The 15,678-nt window shown below is 49.2% G+C and overlaps 1 protein-coding gene across 6 annotated transcripts in view; it reads left to right on the top strand.

Annotated features, from left to right (window-relative positions):
* PI4KB (phosphatidylinositol 4-kinase beta) overlaps positions 1-15,678 on the top strand; it is a 29,550-nt gene that overhangs the window by 7,178 nt on the left and 6,694 nt on the right. For 4 of the 6 annotated variants that reach the window (XM_036849703.1, XM_036849706.1, XM_036849711.1 and 1 more), the window contains 8 exons: positions 1,117-2,053; positions 6,627-6,671; positions 9,105-9,332; positions 10,708-10,935; positions 12,605-12,714; positions 13,303-13,407; positions 13,593-13,716; positions 14,433-14,698. In XM_036849703.1, coding sequence (XP_036705598.1) covers positions 1,145-2,053; positions 6,627-6,671; positions 9,105-9,332; positions 10,708-10,935; positions 12,605-12,714; positions 13,303-13,407; positions 13,593-13,716; positions 14,433-14,698 — 2,015 coding nt within the window. In that variant the 5' untranslated portion in view covers positions 1,117-1,144. The remainder of the gene's footprint in view (positions 1-1,116; positions 2,054-6,626; positions 6,672-9,104; positions 9,333-10,707; positions 10,936-12,604; positions 12,715-13,302; positions 13,408-13,592; positions 13,717-14,432; positions 14,699-15,678) is intronic. The other 2 variants (XM_036849713.1, XM_036849722.1) reach the window with 2 other exon arrangements.

Genomic DNA, 15,678 nt, shown 5'->3' with positions numbered 1-15,678 from the left:
GTGTGTATGAGAACGGGGAAAGTAGTGTTGGGATAATTGTTTTGGAAGAGTCTCAAGTAACGAGTATTAACTGCAATTCACTTCCCTTATAAACAACATGTGTGTGTGCACACGCATTGTTTACTAACCTTTTAGGTGATTAGGATTCAACTAGCATTTGTTAAGTACTACTGTGTGCCAGGGACTGTGTTAGATCCTTTTACACACATAAAGTTATTTATTCTACACAGCAATAATAAGAAGTAGATATGTTTTTCCCATTTTGCAGTTGAGGAAACTGAAACTCAGAAGATATGTGGTTTGTATAAGTTTACACATCTCATAATGGCAGAGCCAGGATTTTGAACCTCAGCCTATTTGACTCCAAGTTCAGGAGTTTTTCCACTATCCTTCAGCTGCCACAGCACTTGAGAAAGGGAGAATGATGTCATGAAGTCAGACGAACAGAGAAATGGCACACTTCAGCAGGGATGATTGTTGTTTTAGAGCTTTTTCTTCTCAGTGAAGCCTGGTGTGGTATTTGCTGCGCCTTATTTCTTGGGAACTTTGAGTCTAAAAGGGAAGGTAAGAAAGTATCTGTAACTAGAAAAATACATCCAGATTTTAACACTAAATAAAGGTGAGATGTTCAGGACCAGTGTATGGAGTGTTATATGAGTAAGAAAATACAGTTCAAAGAGGAAAAGGAAAAGGTTATTGGCAGGCATTTAAAGGGAGATATGGAGATAGAAAAGCATTTGAAGAGTTGGGGACAAGGGAATTAAAACCAGAATTGCTTCCCAGTCTACCTGAAGAATTTGTAAACCTATATGAACAAAACACATATAAAGCAGCATTCTGCAAATACAAGTTAAGAATAGAGGCTAAGCTGAGTAACTAAGTGCAGAAGGAATGAAGAGTAACGTAGCAATCAGAAGTGGAGGGAGGTAGTCAGGGAAAGCTTCCTGGGAGGAGAGGACTTTTCATCTGATTTTGAATGAGTCCAGGAAGGCATAGAGAGAGGAGGTGCCAGGGAAGATTTCATGGTGAAGGGAAGACCTGAGGATGGCACCACTAACCAGTGTGTGTACGTGTCTCCCTTTCTGTTCCTTTCTCCCTCCCTCCTTCCTTCCGTAGCCTGGAAGCTCGAAGTCTGGCTGTGGCCATGGGAGACACGGTAGTGGAGCCTGCCCCGCTGAAGCCAACTTCTGAGCCCACTCCTGGCCCATCAGGGAACAATGGGGGCTCCTTGCTAAGTGTCATCACGGAGGGGGTCGGGGAACTATCAGTGATTGACCCTGAGGTGGCCCAGAAGGCCTGCCAGGAGGTGCTGGAGAAAGTCAAGCTTTTGCATGGAGGCGTGGCCATCTCTAGCAGAGGCACTCCACTGGAGTTGGTCAATGGGGATGGTGTGGACAGTGAGATCCGTTGCCTGGACGACCCACCCTCCCAGATAAGGGAGGAGGAAGATGAGATGGGGGCCACGGTGGCCTCGGGCACAGCCAAGGGAGCAAGAAGGCGGCGGCAGAACAACTCAGCCAAACAGTCTTGGCTGCTGAGGCTGTTTGAGTCAAAACTATTTGACATCTCCATGGCCATTTCATACCTGTATAACTCCAAGGAGCCTGGGGTGCAAGCGTACATCGGCAACCGGCTCTTCTGCTTTCGTAATGAGGACGTGGACTTCTATCTGCCCCAGTTGCTTAACATGTACATTCACATGGATGAGGACGTGGGTGATGCCATCAAGCCCTACATCGTCCACCGTTGCCGCCAGAGCATTAACTTTTCTCTCCAGTGTGCCCTGTTGCTGGGGGCCTACTCTTCAGACATGCACATTTCCACTCAACGACACTCCCGCGGGACCAAGCTACGGAAGCTGATCCTCTCAGATGAGCTGAAGCCAGCTCACCGAAAGAGGGAGCTGCCCTCCTTGAGCCCAGCCCCTGACACAGGGCTGTCTCCCTCTAAAAGGACTCACCAGCGCTCTAAGTCAGATGCCACCGCCAGCATAAGTCTCAGCAGCAACCTGAAACGAACAGCCAGCAATCCTAAAGTGGAGAATGAGGATGAGGTAAAATTCCCGGGAGGGCCGGGGTAAGCAAGGCGGCATGGAGACAGGATGTCTGACATAGGGTTACTCTGTCCTTTTCTCTCCGTCCCTCTGTTTCATTTCATCGATAAAAGCATGGAATGTTAGAATGGAAAAAGACCTTAGAACTCATGTATTCCAGCTGCCTCATTTTACAAAGGAAGAACTCGGAGACCCAGAGAGATAAAGTGACTTTCCTCAGGTCATATAGCTAACAGCAAGGCTGATACTCCTGACTCTGTCCAATGTGTTTTTACTAAACTGCACTGCCATTCTCTTACTGAGAACTGTGGCAGAGACCCTCCCCAGCCTGACTTGAAACCTGGGCCATCTACCAGGACCTCGCAGAGCAGCAACCATGGGGGAGGAGAAGGGACCCTGTGTGTGAATTTTGTGTGTGCTGGGGGAGGGGAGATGTTAAGTAGAACCTCAGCTTCATTCTCCTAGCCACTCCTCCTCATAATCCCTCTCGCCCACTCCCTGAAGATCCTGCTGTTTGTTGACATAAGGGTAAGGTTCATTCCCTATCATTGAGGCATCTGCAGAATGCCCTCCCACCTGCCTTTCCTTGGGGGAAAGGATGTCTTGCTTGTCTTTTTCCCATATCATTTGGGAGAAGCACAAAAGGAAGAGGGAAGCAGTCCTGGTAATAGAGTAAATCTTGGGCATACCCAGTGTCTAGTCAAGGACCTGAAACCTAAAGAAGAGAAAGCAGCAGTCAGGGTATCCCATTTAGGATATAGAGCAGGGATGAGATAAGCACATCAGTAGGTTATACCCACCTTTCATTCCATATCTGGACAGATAGCAGGGGAAGTTGCCCGGTGGACAACCACTAGTATCAGTGACCTGATGTCCCAGCCAGACAATGGTGCCCCAGTCCCCACCCCACCCCCGACTCACCACCAGCCACGCTCCCATCCTGGCTGCCAGCCTAGCCTAGGAAAGAAGGGAGAAAAGAACGAGGAATTTGCATTGTTGGAAAATGCATATAGTTGTGCTGGCATCTGCCTCTGTGGGGGCACATAACCCACCCACGTTTTTGATACAGTGGGACTTCTTTCAACTAGAGAGAGGTCAGAGTGACTAGGGAAGGGAAAAGGCAAGAGCAGGGGAGACTACAGAGCCTGGTCTCTCTGGAAATTCGGTATTTTATTATGAGAATAATAGTGAAGCTAAAGGTACTAACATTTATTGAGCACTTACTACGTGCCAAGCATCATGTCAAATACTTTACATTTAATCCTCACAACACCCCTAAGAGACAGGTATTATTTTACCATTGAGGAAACAGCTTAGAGCAGTTAGATGATTTGCCCCAGGTCTCTCAACCAGTGCATATCAGACCAGGCCTCAGCTGTCAGAGTCCGTATGGGGAAGAACAGCCTAGGCCTTAGCCATGAAGGTTTCCACATCCATGCACAGGCAGAGCCCAAGTGTTCTCAGAACCAGAATAGACCATTTTCATTTCTGGTTGAGCTTGGCAGGGCAGCCCAGGGTCATGAAGGGAGGCTGTTGCACAGCAAGAAGAATCATCCAGAGCCGGTGGGACTAAGGTCGTGAAGTGTTCGGGAGCTCCTCCTCTTGGGGTATCAGAGGGAGCCTGTATCAGTATGAGTGGGAGCAGCTGCAAGTGAATCCCTTGGTGCCTCTTGGCTTTTCTCTGTAGGCATTTTGTAGTTCTCATCTTAGGACCAGAAAAACTGAGGCCTCTGGCTTTTCTTACTCTGTGTTCGTCCTCAGTCCCTCTTCCTTGCATCTAACTCCTGCCTAGGGTGGGATTTGGGGTGATGCTGAGACACAGTTATTCTGTGAGTGCTTAAATCCTCTAGGTTGGCTTCTCCAGCTGCCATTCTTCCCAACCTGGCTCCTTTATCTTGGGTCAGTAGATCCAGGAAAGGAAGGAGATACCACGTCCCCAGGCACTCCCATGTTATCTGATGCTGGCAGAAAGAGACACCTGAATCCACTGTGGCTCCTCAGGAAATGTGAGAGTGAGAGTCACCAGGAGTCTAAGCGTTGGAGTCTTCAGCACAGAGGTCTCTCCAAACCCCTTTGGCATTTTGAGGATACATCTTTCAAGACCTTTGTCTCCCAAATACCAAGGGAATTGTTTTTCTTTCTTTCTAATACTCCTTCTCCCTGTCATGCAACATTTATTCACTCAACATATAGCTCTTGAGCTTGTATACTGTGTGGAGCCCTGCACTAGAGGCAGTGGAGGATGTAGGATAAAATGCTGTCCTTCACTCCAGGAACTTACAAGGTAGTATGGAGATCGCATTAACTAGGAAATTGTTTACTTTGTGACTCTTGATTTTGTATCCTGAAACTTTACTGAATTTATTAGTTCTAACAGTTTCTTGGTGGAGCTTGTGACTCTCTGGAAATGTTGATTCCTGCATGTGAGGAGGAAGTATACAGCTTCCTAAAACAAAACATAATTATCTCAGGTCTGAGCAGAGACTCCAGAAGGAGAGACACACCGCTCCCCATCTCTCACTTTCCCGTGGGTTTGGAGTTTAATCCTACCCTCCTGCCACCAGTAGGGATGCTCTGGAGGGTGAAGAGAGGCCTCAGAGAAAAGGCCCAGGTGCTCATACAAGTCTCTTCCTGCCTGGGGTATCCCTACAGAGTTCTTCTCTGCCCAGATCTCGCAGAAGGTTGTTTTCCTTTAATGAGAAATCCTTTACACTCTTCCCTACATTCAGAGGGCTCTAGCACTGATTCCTTCCATCTTCCACCATTCCCCACCCCTCCAAGCCCACTCCTTCAAAGCAGTTTCTCTCAGCCTAGTCAGGGAACTCTGTTCAGGCAGTTTTGCAGTTGTAACCAAATGGTAAATATTCTGGCGTAGGGTTGGGGGTACAGGGGGCAGTAATTTAGCTGCTAGCCCCACACCCCACATAATGATACTTGTAGATCAGCTTTGTCTTCTCAGGGCTATAACCTTTGTACAGAGAAATATGCTGCATATCACACTGTAAGCCCCAGCAGGCCTTTTAGCCTAATAGAGTGTGATGTCAGCTTCTTGGCCTCAAGCTTTTCTCCTTGGAGCTGACTCAGTTTGAGTGACTCAAGCCTACAGAGTAGGAGAGAGGAGCAGGTCATGATATACCTCCCTTCCCCCAAGGCTGTTAATGAGTCAGGACCTTCCTGTCTGTAGGAGAGTCAGCTGGAGCGTGGCTCATGGAACCAATATCCTGCCTGCTGTTCCTTCCCCACCCAGCTCATGAGTAAAAATTGAACCAGTAAGTCACCATAGCCTCTAGCATCCTCACTGCCTCAATTCTCCCTCCCACCCCTGCCCAAAGCAGTTGTTGCCTTGGGAGAGTGTTCGGCTTGGCTTCTCCCTCAAAGTGCCCCTCTCCCTAGGTTCTTCAAAGAAAGACCTGACTATAGAGGACCTCCAGCTAGAATAGAACTTAAACTGTGGAATTAAGTAGATGCTTGAAACGCGGATTGCAGAGTAGCTCAGTGACCACTGCCCTCCTGCCCTGGGAGTTCCCAGGACTTTGTCTCTCAAGTCCAGGCCCCTCCCTTGCTGCACATTTGTGCACACATACTGCCCCTTCTTCCTGCTCTGGGAGACCTTGGTGGACAGAACCCAGGATGGGCCTGTGCACGAGCTGCAGCAGAGCCGCTGAATGAGCTTCAGGACCGGCCCTTTCCCCTGTTTTGCTTACAGACACCAGTAAGACATAGGAATGGGGTGAGGTTTAGCTAAATCCCCTGGGCTGGGACTAGGACAGCTGCTGCTGGTCAGCTACTCAGCTTTCTCAGATGGATTCAGCTGGTACCTGGCTCCCCAACTTATGTCAACAAAATTGTAATTTATTGAGTATCATGTGAAATACCCTGATAGGAAGCCTACAGAAGTTTGGTAGGTAAGAAAGTTATTCATCCTTAACTCCCAGCAGCATCTAGCCCAGAAGTTTCATGCTCATGGGTCCATGGTATCCCTTGTCACATGATTGAAGGTTGGGATTAGGTTTCCCAGGGTGATAATGAGGCTGATTAGAGAGGAGATGTACCTGGCACTGAAAGTTTAGCTCTTCTGCTTCCTCCTTGACGTTTCCAAGAAGCTGGAGGAACATGGGATTTCCAGCGTGGGGGCCATGAAGCTTGTTAAAGTCAGTCTCTCGATGGTGGTCTCCATGGAGAAGGGGTTGGTTGAGAGCATGTGAGTGGATGAAGAGAAAGCAGGGAAGCTTGGCAGCGTGGTTACCTCCCTGAGGGATCCAGCTTTAGGATTTGTCCCAGAAGGAAGACTTGTGCAGGCAAGAATAGAAGGGAAGAAAGTGAAAAGCAGAGGACAGTGTCTCTTCAACCCTTCTGACCTCAGGGTTTGCACTAGCCTTCCAGCATCTTCCACAAGTGTCAAGATTCTGGACAAGTGGCATTTGTGGGTTGACTTTCTTTCATTAAAGCAGAAAGGTAGAGCTACACAAGAGAAGCAGTTATGATCCAAGTTGGAGCTAAATTCTTTGCCTTTGTCTCTCTCCCTTCCCTCCCCGCCCCCTCCTCCTCCCCTTGCCCTCCGGCCCTTTCCCAGGAGCTCTCCTCCAGCACCGAGAGTATTGATATTTCATTCAGTTCCGTAAGTGGGGCCAGGCTGGGACTGGGTGGCAGGCTCCCCCCATGGCCGCATTTCCTCTCCGTCCCCAGGTCTTCTGAGTCCCCAGGCCAAGGCTGGAGTTAAAAGGTGCCCTTTCTTCCTGGGACATCAGCTCCTCCCTCCCAGGCCTCCCAGACCTGGAGGAGCCCCTGCTGTTTATTGCCAGTGCTCTGAGCCCAGGCTGAGTGGGGCTCAGCTGATCCTTCTTCCAGAGACAGCCGGGATGCAGTGCAACTCAGCCCCCAGCTCCTGGGTCTCTAGAGCAAACAGCTGGGAGGGAGGTAGAGTTTATCCCTGGATTGGAGCCAAAAACTGCTTGGCAGGAAACCCTGAGGATCCTGTTTCTCCCACCCAGAACCCTTTCCCCATGGCTTCTGCCATCAGACCATCAAATACTTATTCAGTGTCTTCCAAATGCTAGGCCCTGTGCCGGGTGAGCTGACTCGAAAAGCAAACAGGATTTGGCCTGAAGGAAAGTTTTGCCTCCCCACAGCCAGTTTTCTTTTTAACTTCAACCACATTTCTTCCAGGTCTGAGTTCTTCCCTTTCCCAGCTCACTGCCCACGATGTTCCTTAATCCTCATTCTCCTTTCTTGTTCCCTCCGAACTAACCCCTGACCCTCTGGTCCCACAGGGTCTCGGACCTTGTTGCTGGGCAGAGACGTGAGAGGAAATGCTGGACCCTCTGGGAGTTTGGATGATTTTTTTACACTTTATTTTTGATTTGTCTACCCAATCAGTTTGTGCTGATCCCCTTTCAGTCATGATTCCTCTCTCCTCCCATGTGGCAGTGCCTCTCTCTCGAGGCCTGGGGTCATGTTTCCAACATGCTGACGTAACTTAGGGGCCCCCGACCCAAATGCTGAAGTGAGGATGGGAAGGAATTCTTTTGTTTCTAATCTGAGATAACTATGAATTGTTTGGGGTGGAGGGTCCTTGGGACCGTGACCATTTGCCACCTGAGTGGATGGATTAGGAGATAAGGCTGAACGAAGGAGTGAGTCTCCAAATTTCCTTTTCCTTTCTTTCTCTTTCTCTATTAAGCCCCTGGGATATTTCCAGGGACCACAGAGGTCTAGTTCTATTGTCTTCCTGTCTTTATCTCTGTTCAACCCTGCCTCCCAAAGCATTCCTGACTGATTCAGACACCCTGTTTTTCATTATTGTATGGGGACCTGAGCCAGCCTGCTGTGGGGTAGAGGCTGAGAGATGAGCCGCTCCTTTGAACCCTGGCTCTGTGCACATGCAGAGGTGGGCATGGCACTGCCCAGCTCTCAAAAGAAGTTCTTTTTTGCAGTGTGAGGGAGTGAGGGTAGAAATTCTCACTCAGGAAACTAAGCAAGACACAGAGAGGGAGAGAAGCCTGGTGAGTGAAATACTACTGTTTCTATAAGAGGAAGAGATACTGTTCGTATCTAGGTGAGGAGAGATGGAACGGGGTGGCTATCCTGATAAAATGCCCCTTACAGTAGAAGGACTTAGGCTGGGAAAAGAACCCTTCTTCCTGTCTAGCTGAGTCCATCTTTTTCCCCACCCCCGCCTTACTCCCTAGACTGACTTTGCCCTTTCTGAGAATGAAGCGCCCAACGTGGGCAGCCAGCCTCACAGGAGGGAGCTAATATGGGGAGCCTAGTCCCTGAGAGGTAGGGGAAGAGGATCTGAGGAGGATTCACTGAAAAAGACAGGTCTTGAGGGCCCTCATCAGGGGCTGAAAGGAGCTGTTGTTTTCTCCACCCACCTGCCCACCCCTACCTCCCTCCATCTGCTTTTTCTTTCCCCACTGACTGTTCCCTCATTAGGGCAAAGTCAGCTCATCCTTCCCTCATCCCCTGCATGTGCATTGACCCACTGTGAGAGATTGTGGGGTGGACGGGGATGCCGTGGAAAGCAACAAAAGTCACTTATGGATTGAGTCCTCCTTTGAAAGGGGAGGTCCTGACTCGCCATTCCCCTCCTTAGCCTTGTGGGCCCTGGTGGAGACCCAGCCCAAGCATCCAGGTGGGGAGAGGGACAGCCTCATTCTTGAGATGGGTGAAGCACTTCAGGTGTAAGCAGCATTTCTCTCTGCGTCCCTGGCTGACCTCTCTGGATGTCATCCCCCCACCCATCTTGAAGCCTTGGGACAGTTTCTCAGAACCTCAAGTCCAAGAGAAGAGGGGTGCACCTGGTGACCTGGATTCACACATCCCCCCCTTACCCTCAAGAAGTAGCCTGTGGAGGACTGTGCTGGCTTTTCCACCTGTTCCCAATTCAAGTTGACAGGGGTGGGTGGGATCTCCTACGAGGGCCTAAAGGTAGCTCCTTCCCTGGTGTTCTAGAGACACTGAGACTCCTGCCCTGCATGGCCAGGAGTGACTGGGCCACTTTTTTCTATGGTTTCTTCACTATCTTTTACTTCACCCCAACCCCCTGTAGCCCGTCAGACTGGCTCCCGAGCGAGAATTCATCAAGTCCCTGATGGCGATTGGCAAGCGGCTGGCCACGCTCCCCACCAAGGAACAGAAAACACAGCGGCTGATCTCAGAGCTCTCCCTGCTCAACCATAAGCTCCCTGCCCGAGTCTGGCTGCCCACTGCTGGCTTTGACCACCACGTGGTCCGCGTGCCCCACACCCAGGCTGTTGTCCTCAACTCTAAGGACAAGGTAGGTGGGCTCTGGCCCAAACCATTCCCCTCATCTGACTCTACTCCTGTCGTTGTCCGGGGTGTGTGTATGTGCCCAGGGGTGCCCCACCAGCATCCTAGACTCCCTCCATAGCTCACGTGCACGTGTCAGCCTTGACTTCACCTGAGTACTGTTGTGATTCCCAGGGCCCTCCTGTCCCCATTCTTGGGCTTTGTTTTTCTGGATCAAAGAGGCCTGATCTTTTCAGCTTGCCTCTTGCCATGTCTCAGGAGAGAGCCGCTCTCCTCCCCTCCTTACAGTCCTTTTGGTAGCTCTTCTCCAGCCCTTCTGTAACTCTTGTTACTCTTGTACAGCAACAATGAGGGTAGAGAAATCTTTGTTTCTAAGACCTTTTCTGATCACAGTGGGCAAGGAGAAGGAGAGAATTAGCTAAATTAGTCTGCTGGTTGAAATGAGCACTAATGGTTCAGATTTTTTTCCCAGAAGACGTATTGAAGATTAGAATCCTGCTTGGAACGGTGCCCAACTTTTTCCCAGTCTTTTTGTCTGTTTTTAGGACAAGCCCACAGAGGCATTCAGGCCTCTCTGAATGGGTGGTAATTGATGGTTTGGAATGGTTTTGCCCCGGTGCATCATCTATACATTTTGAAGCTCAGCTGAAACATTTTAAAGACCTGCGTACTCTCTCAGCCAAATTCTTTTTTTTTTTTTTAAGACAGTGATGTAACAGTTTTATTTTTAAAATATCAATATTTACATGACACCAGAAAGTATATACTTTGGCAAGTAACTTCTCATGAAAAATTTTAGCTGTCAACTTAAAACTGAGGGGATACATGATTTTTCAGAATACTTTTAGGAAGTACATAAGCAGAATAGTGTGTGGACCACTGCTTTACAAGACTGTGTCCTGTTCAGTTTGGGGGACACCTCTTGTAGTACAACCACCTGGGGAAGGTGGACACCTTTTTAAAAATGCAGATTCCTGGGCTCCAGCCCCAGGCTGAGTTACTAGATTTGGGTTGGGCCCCAAGTAAGTCAGTTTTCAACATGCACCCCAGGTGGTTCTCCTGCAAACCAACATTTAAGAAGCACTATTTCCAGGGAAAAAACTAGTATTTTACAGTATTTCAGCCATGGCTGAAGAGGGTAACACCTCAGGTATGTTTTTGATTAAGGAGAGAACTGAAAGACGCTAAGAATTGGAGCTCACAAAGTAGCAGCACCCATAGGATAAGTTCCTGCCCTAAATATGGCATTCCTGGTGCCAGGGGACTGATGGATTCAGGTTGGAGCAGGAGTGGGCAGCAGGAAGAACCGTGTTAGCAGAGTTGAGGTTTGGGGGGAACAGTGGTGGAGGTAAGTTGCAAATACTGTTCTCACTTACCCCCAGGCTCCCTACCTGATCTATGTGGAAGTCCTCGAATGTGAAAACTTCGACACCACCAACGTCCCCGCCCGGATCCCGGAGAACCGAATTCGTAGCACCCGGTCGGTAGAGAACCTGCCTGAATGCGGCATCACCCACGAGCAGCGGGCAGGCAGCTTCAGCACTGTGCCCAACTATGACAACGATGATGAGGCCTGGTCGGTGGATGACATAGGCGAGCTGCAGGTGGAGGTGAGGGAGCTCCAAGGGCACAGCACCTGTTCTGGAACTTTCAATGTCTTTGAGACAACACAGCACACCCTGAGACAGGCTGAAGCAAGTACCCAAATGAGTGCCGTAGGTAGTGACAGGTGTGAGAGGGGACAGCTCTGAACAGCTCTAGTCTGGAACAGATTCAGGTGGAGCTCGTTTTCCTGCAAGAAGAATTTAGGCCTACTGTAAGAAGGAACTTCTAAGCCCAGGGGAGTGTGAAAAATTTAATCAAAATATATATTGAACACCTGCGATATAAAGTTGTCTTAGGAACGCAGAGAAGAAACAGTCATACATTCATTCATTCAAGGAATGTTTATGGAGGGCCTTCTTTGTGCCAGCCCTGAGTGCTGTGTGCTAGTAAACAAGGCTTGGCCCCTGCCTGCAAGGGGCTTATGAGCTAATAGGAGAGAGAACGAGGCCAGTCAGCAGGTAGATGTAGTGTGGTGTGATCCAGGTTGTGCTGGAGAGGATGGGGTGTCATGGGAGCACCTGAGGGTGGAGGTAGCACTTATTCCAGACTTGGGGTTGGACATGCCCCAAAAGATTTCCTGGAGGAAATAATATCTCAGCTGAGGCCTGAAGGTAGGTAGGAATTAGCTGTACAGAGTATTCCAGGCAGGGGAGACAGCAAGTGCAAAGACTGGAAGACATGAGAGAGCTTGGCCCCTTTTAAGAATAGAAAGAAATTTTGTGTGGCTGTGATGTGTGGTTGTGAGATGACGAGGTGGTGAAGAATGAGGCTGGAGAGGCCGTCATGGGCCAGATTGTAAGAAGGATCCTGTAAACTGTGGAAAGAAACCTGGATTTTGTTCTGGGGTTGTAGGGATCCAGAGCAGGATTTTATTAGAGCTGTAGCACAACCAGATTTCACTTTGTGAAAAGGCAGACTCTCTGTACTTGAGCTTACAGTCCAAATGGGGAGACTGGATGCAGACATTTAAGAAAAAAATCTATGTATAAGATACACAACAAGGCAATGTGCAGTAAGTGATCAATGGGGTTAAGGAGAAATGCACTTGTACAAAGGAAAGAGTAAAGAAGGGACTTGATATGGACCTTGGGGTCTGGTAGAGTATTTTATAGTTAGAGAGAGATGGGGAGATAAGACTGAATGACTTAGGTTGAAGAAATGCTCAGAGGAACCTAGCCTGGAGAGGTTCTGTTCTGGACCCTAAGGGAGAATGCATCCCTGGCCTTGGGGAGCTCTCAATATAAGGCTGAAAATTCAGCTTTCTGTGATGGTCATGGCAGTGGTTTGCAAACTTGAGTGCATTAGAAGTCTTCTGGAGAACTTGTTAGAAATTCAGACTTCCAGATCCCATTCCCAGTAATTCTAATTCAGATTGATGGTGGGGTTTGGGATCTGCGTTTTAGCAGCATTCCAGGTAATTCTGATGCAGGTAGTTGACACATTGAAAAACACTGCTAGAGGATCTGTGTGCGGGGTAGGGGGGGTGGCCTAGGCAGTTTGGGGTCCAAGTGGTCAGGATGGTGCGTAACCAGGGGAGGCTTTTTGGAGCAGGGTTTGGAAGGGAGGACTGATCGTGTCGTGGAGATGGCAGCACACAGGGTGATCTGAGGAGGAGGTGAAAGAGGCAACCCCTGTGCTCAGCGCTTCTGACCTGCAGTCCCCTGCTCTCCCCAGCTCCCTGAAGTGCACACCAACAGCTGTGACAACATCTCCCAGTTCTCCGTGGACAGCATCACCAGCCAAGAGAGCAAGGAGCCTGTGTTCATTGCAGCAGGTGACATCCGGTATGGCCAGACCATGTTGCCCGTCATTTTTCATCCCTCTCTTAGGCACTGCCTATCTCTTTGTCCCCTTCCTGTCTGTCAGCCTGTATCTTTCTCTCTTCTCTCTCCTTACTCTGTCCTTGTCCTGAGGCCACCAAACTTGAGGCGTTGAAGGTGTGGGTTGAGAAATTACTGGGCTACTACAGAAAGAAGTTAAATTTTAAAAGGACTCCAAAGGAATGAAAGCACCAGAGGAAAGAATTACAACAGCGTTTCCCAGAGTGGGTCTGAGGACACACATGTCAGAATCCAGGGAGAGGGAGGAGATCTTGTTGGAAATGCAGATGCGGGAGCCACACCTGTTCTGAATGCAGAATCTTGGTAGGAGAATGGGCAGGGCCTGGTAATCTGCATTGAACATGATTACAAACCACCAGGTTAGCAAAAAGATATCAGTGGTGTGTTTCCTTCCATGAGTCTCTCTCAGCCCAGGTTTCTATCTCTGTGTGCCCAGAATCAAGAAAACAGTGCAGGAAATGCTGGCATAGACAGGGACATGAGGATCTGGGGTAACTCCTCCAAGCAAATGATATAGTTTCTTCCTGCTAGACGGCGCCTTTCGGAGCAGCTGGCTCACACCCCCACAGCCTTCAAACGAGACCCAGAAGACCCTTCTGCAGTTGCTCTCAAAGAGCCCTGGCAGGAGAAAGTGCGGTGAGTTGGGTGGGGTCCACCATCCATATTGTCTCTCAGCCCACCACCCACCGCAAAATCCATCAGGCCCCCAGGCGGTCTGAGTCCTTACCTTGTGAGGAGTTTGATTTGGATTTTTGATAGAAGCCGTGTCTCTGTCCTCAACCTGGCATCACCCTTTGACATCTTTTTGCTTCTCTTCACAGGCGCATTAGAGAGGGCTCCCCCTATGGCCATCTCCCCAATTGGCGGCTCCTGTCAGTCATTGTCAAGTGTGGGGATGACCTTCGGCAGGAGCTGCTGGCCTTCCAGGTGTTGAAGCAACTGCAGGTAAGAGAAGGGAGGGAGAAAGAAGGGAAACTCAGCCCATCTGCAGGCCACCTGAGGTGATCACTCAGGTCCTTCTGCAGGGAGCTCTGCTGGGGACCATCTTCCTGCCCAGGTCTAAGTTGGATATACGGTAATCTAAGCTGGTGCTCCTACCAGGAAGTACAGCCCCGGGAGCAGCTCCACAGCGACCTCTTGTGGCCCTTTTGTGACTGGCACCTGTTCTGATCACTGATCGGAACTCCCAACTGATTTGCAGCAAGTGGGTTGCAGTGGGCTGAGATGTCAATCCCTGACCCCCAGGTTAGTTGCCTACAAGCAACTTCACCTGTTTAATCAGTTCTTTATATAAATATTTTCATTTTCTGGAGAAACTTTCTCTGACCCTAAATCCTTTTTGGTCTTTTTCCCTGTTCTTTCAACTTGGGTTAATAGCTCCCACTCACCCAGCTTGGGAGGTGACAGCGAGGTTTCCTCTTCTCCCTCCCGTTTTTGGACATCTCTATGAGATACCTTTTCCCACATGCCACCTGTGTCTTGTCAGACCCTGGACTCCGTTCAAAACTTCCTGGTTCTCAGTGGGATCGGGGGTTTTACTCACTTGGTGGCCTAGAATTCAAAGCCACTAAAGATGGGAACTGTCCAAGGTTGGGGACAGAGGGGAATTTAGCCTCCTCCCCCCATTTAGAGAGTCACAATGCCTCTGTGTTTCCTCACAGTCCATTTGGGAACAGGAGCGAGTACCCCTGTGGATCAAGCCATACAAGATTCTTGTGATTTCGGCCGACAGTGGCATGATTGAACCAGTGGTCAATGCTGTGTCTATCCACCAGGTGAAGAAACAGTCACAGCTCTCCTTGCTCGATTACTTCCTGCAGGAGCATGGCAGTTACACTACTGAGGCATTCCTCAGTGCCCAGCGCAATTTTGTGCAGAGTTGTGCTGGCTACTGCTTGGTCTGCTACCTGCTGCAAGTCAAGGACAGGTAGGTTAATTCCTGTCCCTCGTCCTAACCTTTTCTTCAGGGTTCCCTCTGTCCCTTCATTTATTCATCACGACCTTCCATTGCCAAAATGTAAAGATGAAACAAACAACATATTTTAAGCAGAGACAGACACGTTCATGTGCCATTAAGGCTAGGAGGCAGACTGACAAGTACCAGGGTAAGGGCCAAAGACGTGAAGGATTTATGCGAGGAGCAAGGGTTTGAGCAAGCAGGGTCTTGAAGGACGAATGGGAATGAGGACAGAGAAAGCTGTGGGGGAAGGATGTCCCAGGCAGAGGAAACCGCTCGAGGTGATTAAAGCTTGGGCCACACTGCGTGGCACAGTAGTAGCAGTGACGTCAGATAAGTTGAGGCCAGATTAGTGGGGCCTTCTTATGAGGCTGAGGAGTTTTATTCTGCAGGCAGAGGGAATGCCATGATCCAGTCTGTGTTGAGTGAATGTGCCCTTTGGCACTGTGGGTGAGGTTGGATGTAAGTGGGCCTTTGCAGTGAAGCTAGAGGTAATGAGGCCTGGCCTGAGGGCAGTGGTGGTGACTGACGGCAGAAAGGAGCAGATGGATGTGAGAGACGTGGTGGACACAGAGTTGAAACCCCCAGCCCTAAACGCTCCTCCTTGTTCCAACATATGATTTCCAAACTCTTAAGTATCTGTTGTTTTGCCCAGAGCTGTCATTTCTCTCGATATCATGTGACCTTTATGAAGCTCAACTTCGCATATAGATGAACAACATACCGTACAAAGATAATTACACCCTTGAGGCTCTGCTTTTTTTTTTTTTTTTTTTTTAAATATTATTTATTTATTTATTTATTTATTTTTGGCTGTGTTGGGTCTTCGTTTCTGTGCAAGGGCTTCCTCTAGTTACGGCGAGCGGGGGCCACTCTTCATCGCGGTGCATGGGCCTCTCACTATCGTGGCCTCTCTTGTTGCGAAGCACAGGCTAGAGACGCGCAGGCTC

Source organism: Balaenoptera musculus, chromosome 1 (genome assembly GCF_009873245.2).
Source record: "Balaenoptera musculus isolate JJ_BM4_2016_0621 chromosome 1, mBalMus1.pri.v3, whole genome shotgun sequence".
NCBI classification, from domain to species: Eukaryota; Metazoa; Chordata; class Mammalia; order Artiodactyla; family Balaenopteridae; genus Balaenoptera; species Balaenoptera musculus.
Note: the sequence above shows the minus strand (reverse complement) of the source record. Positions and strands in the feature narration are given on the sequence as shown.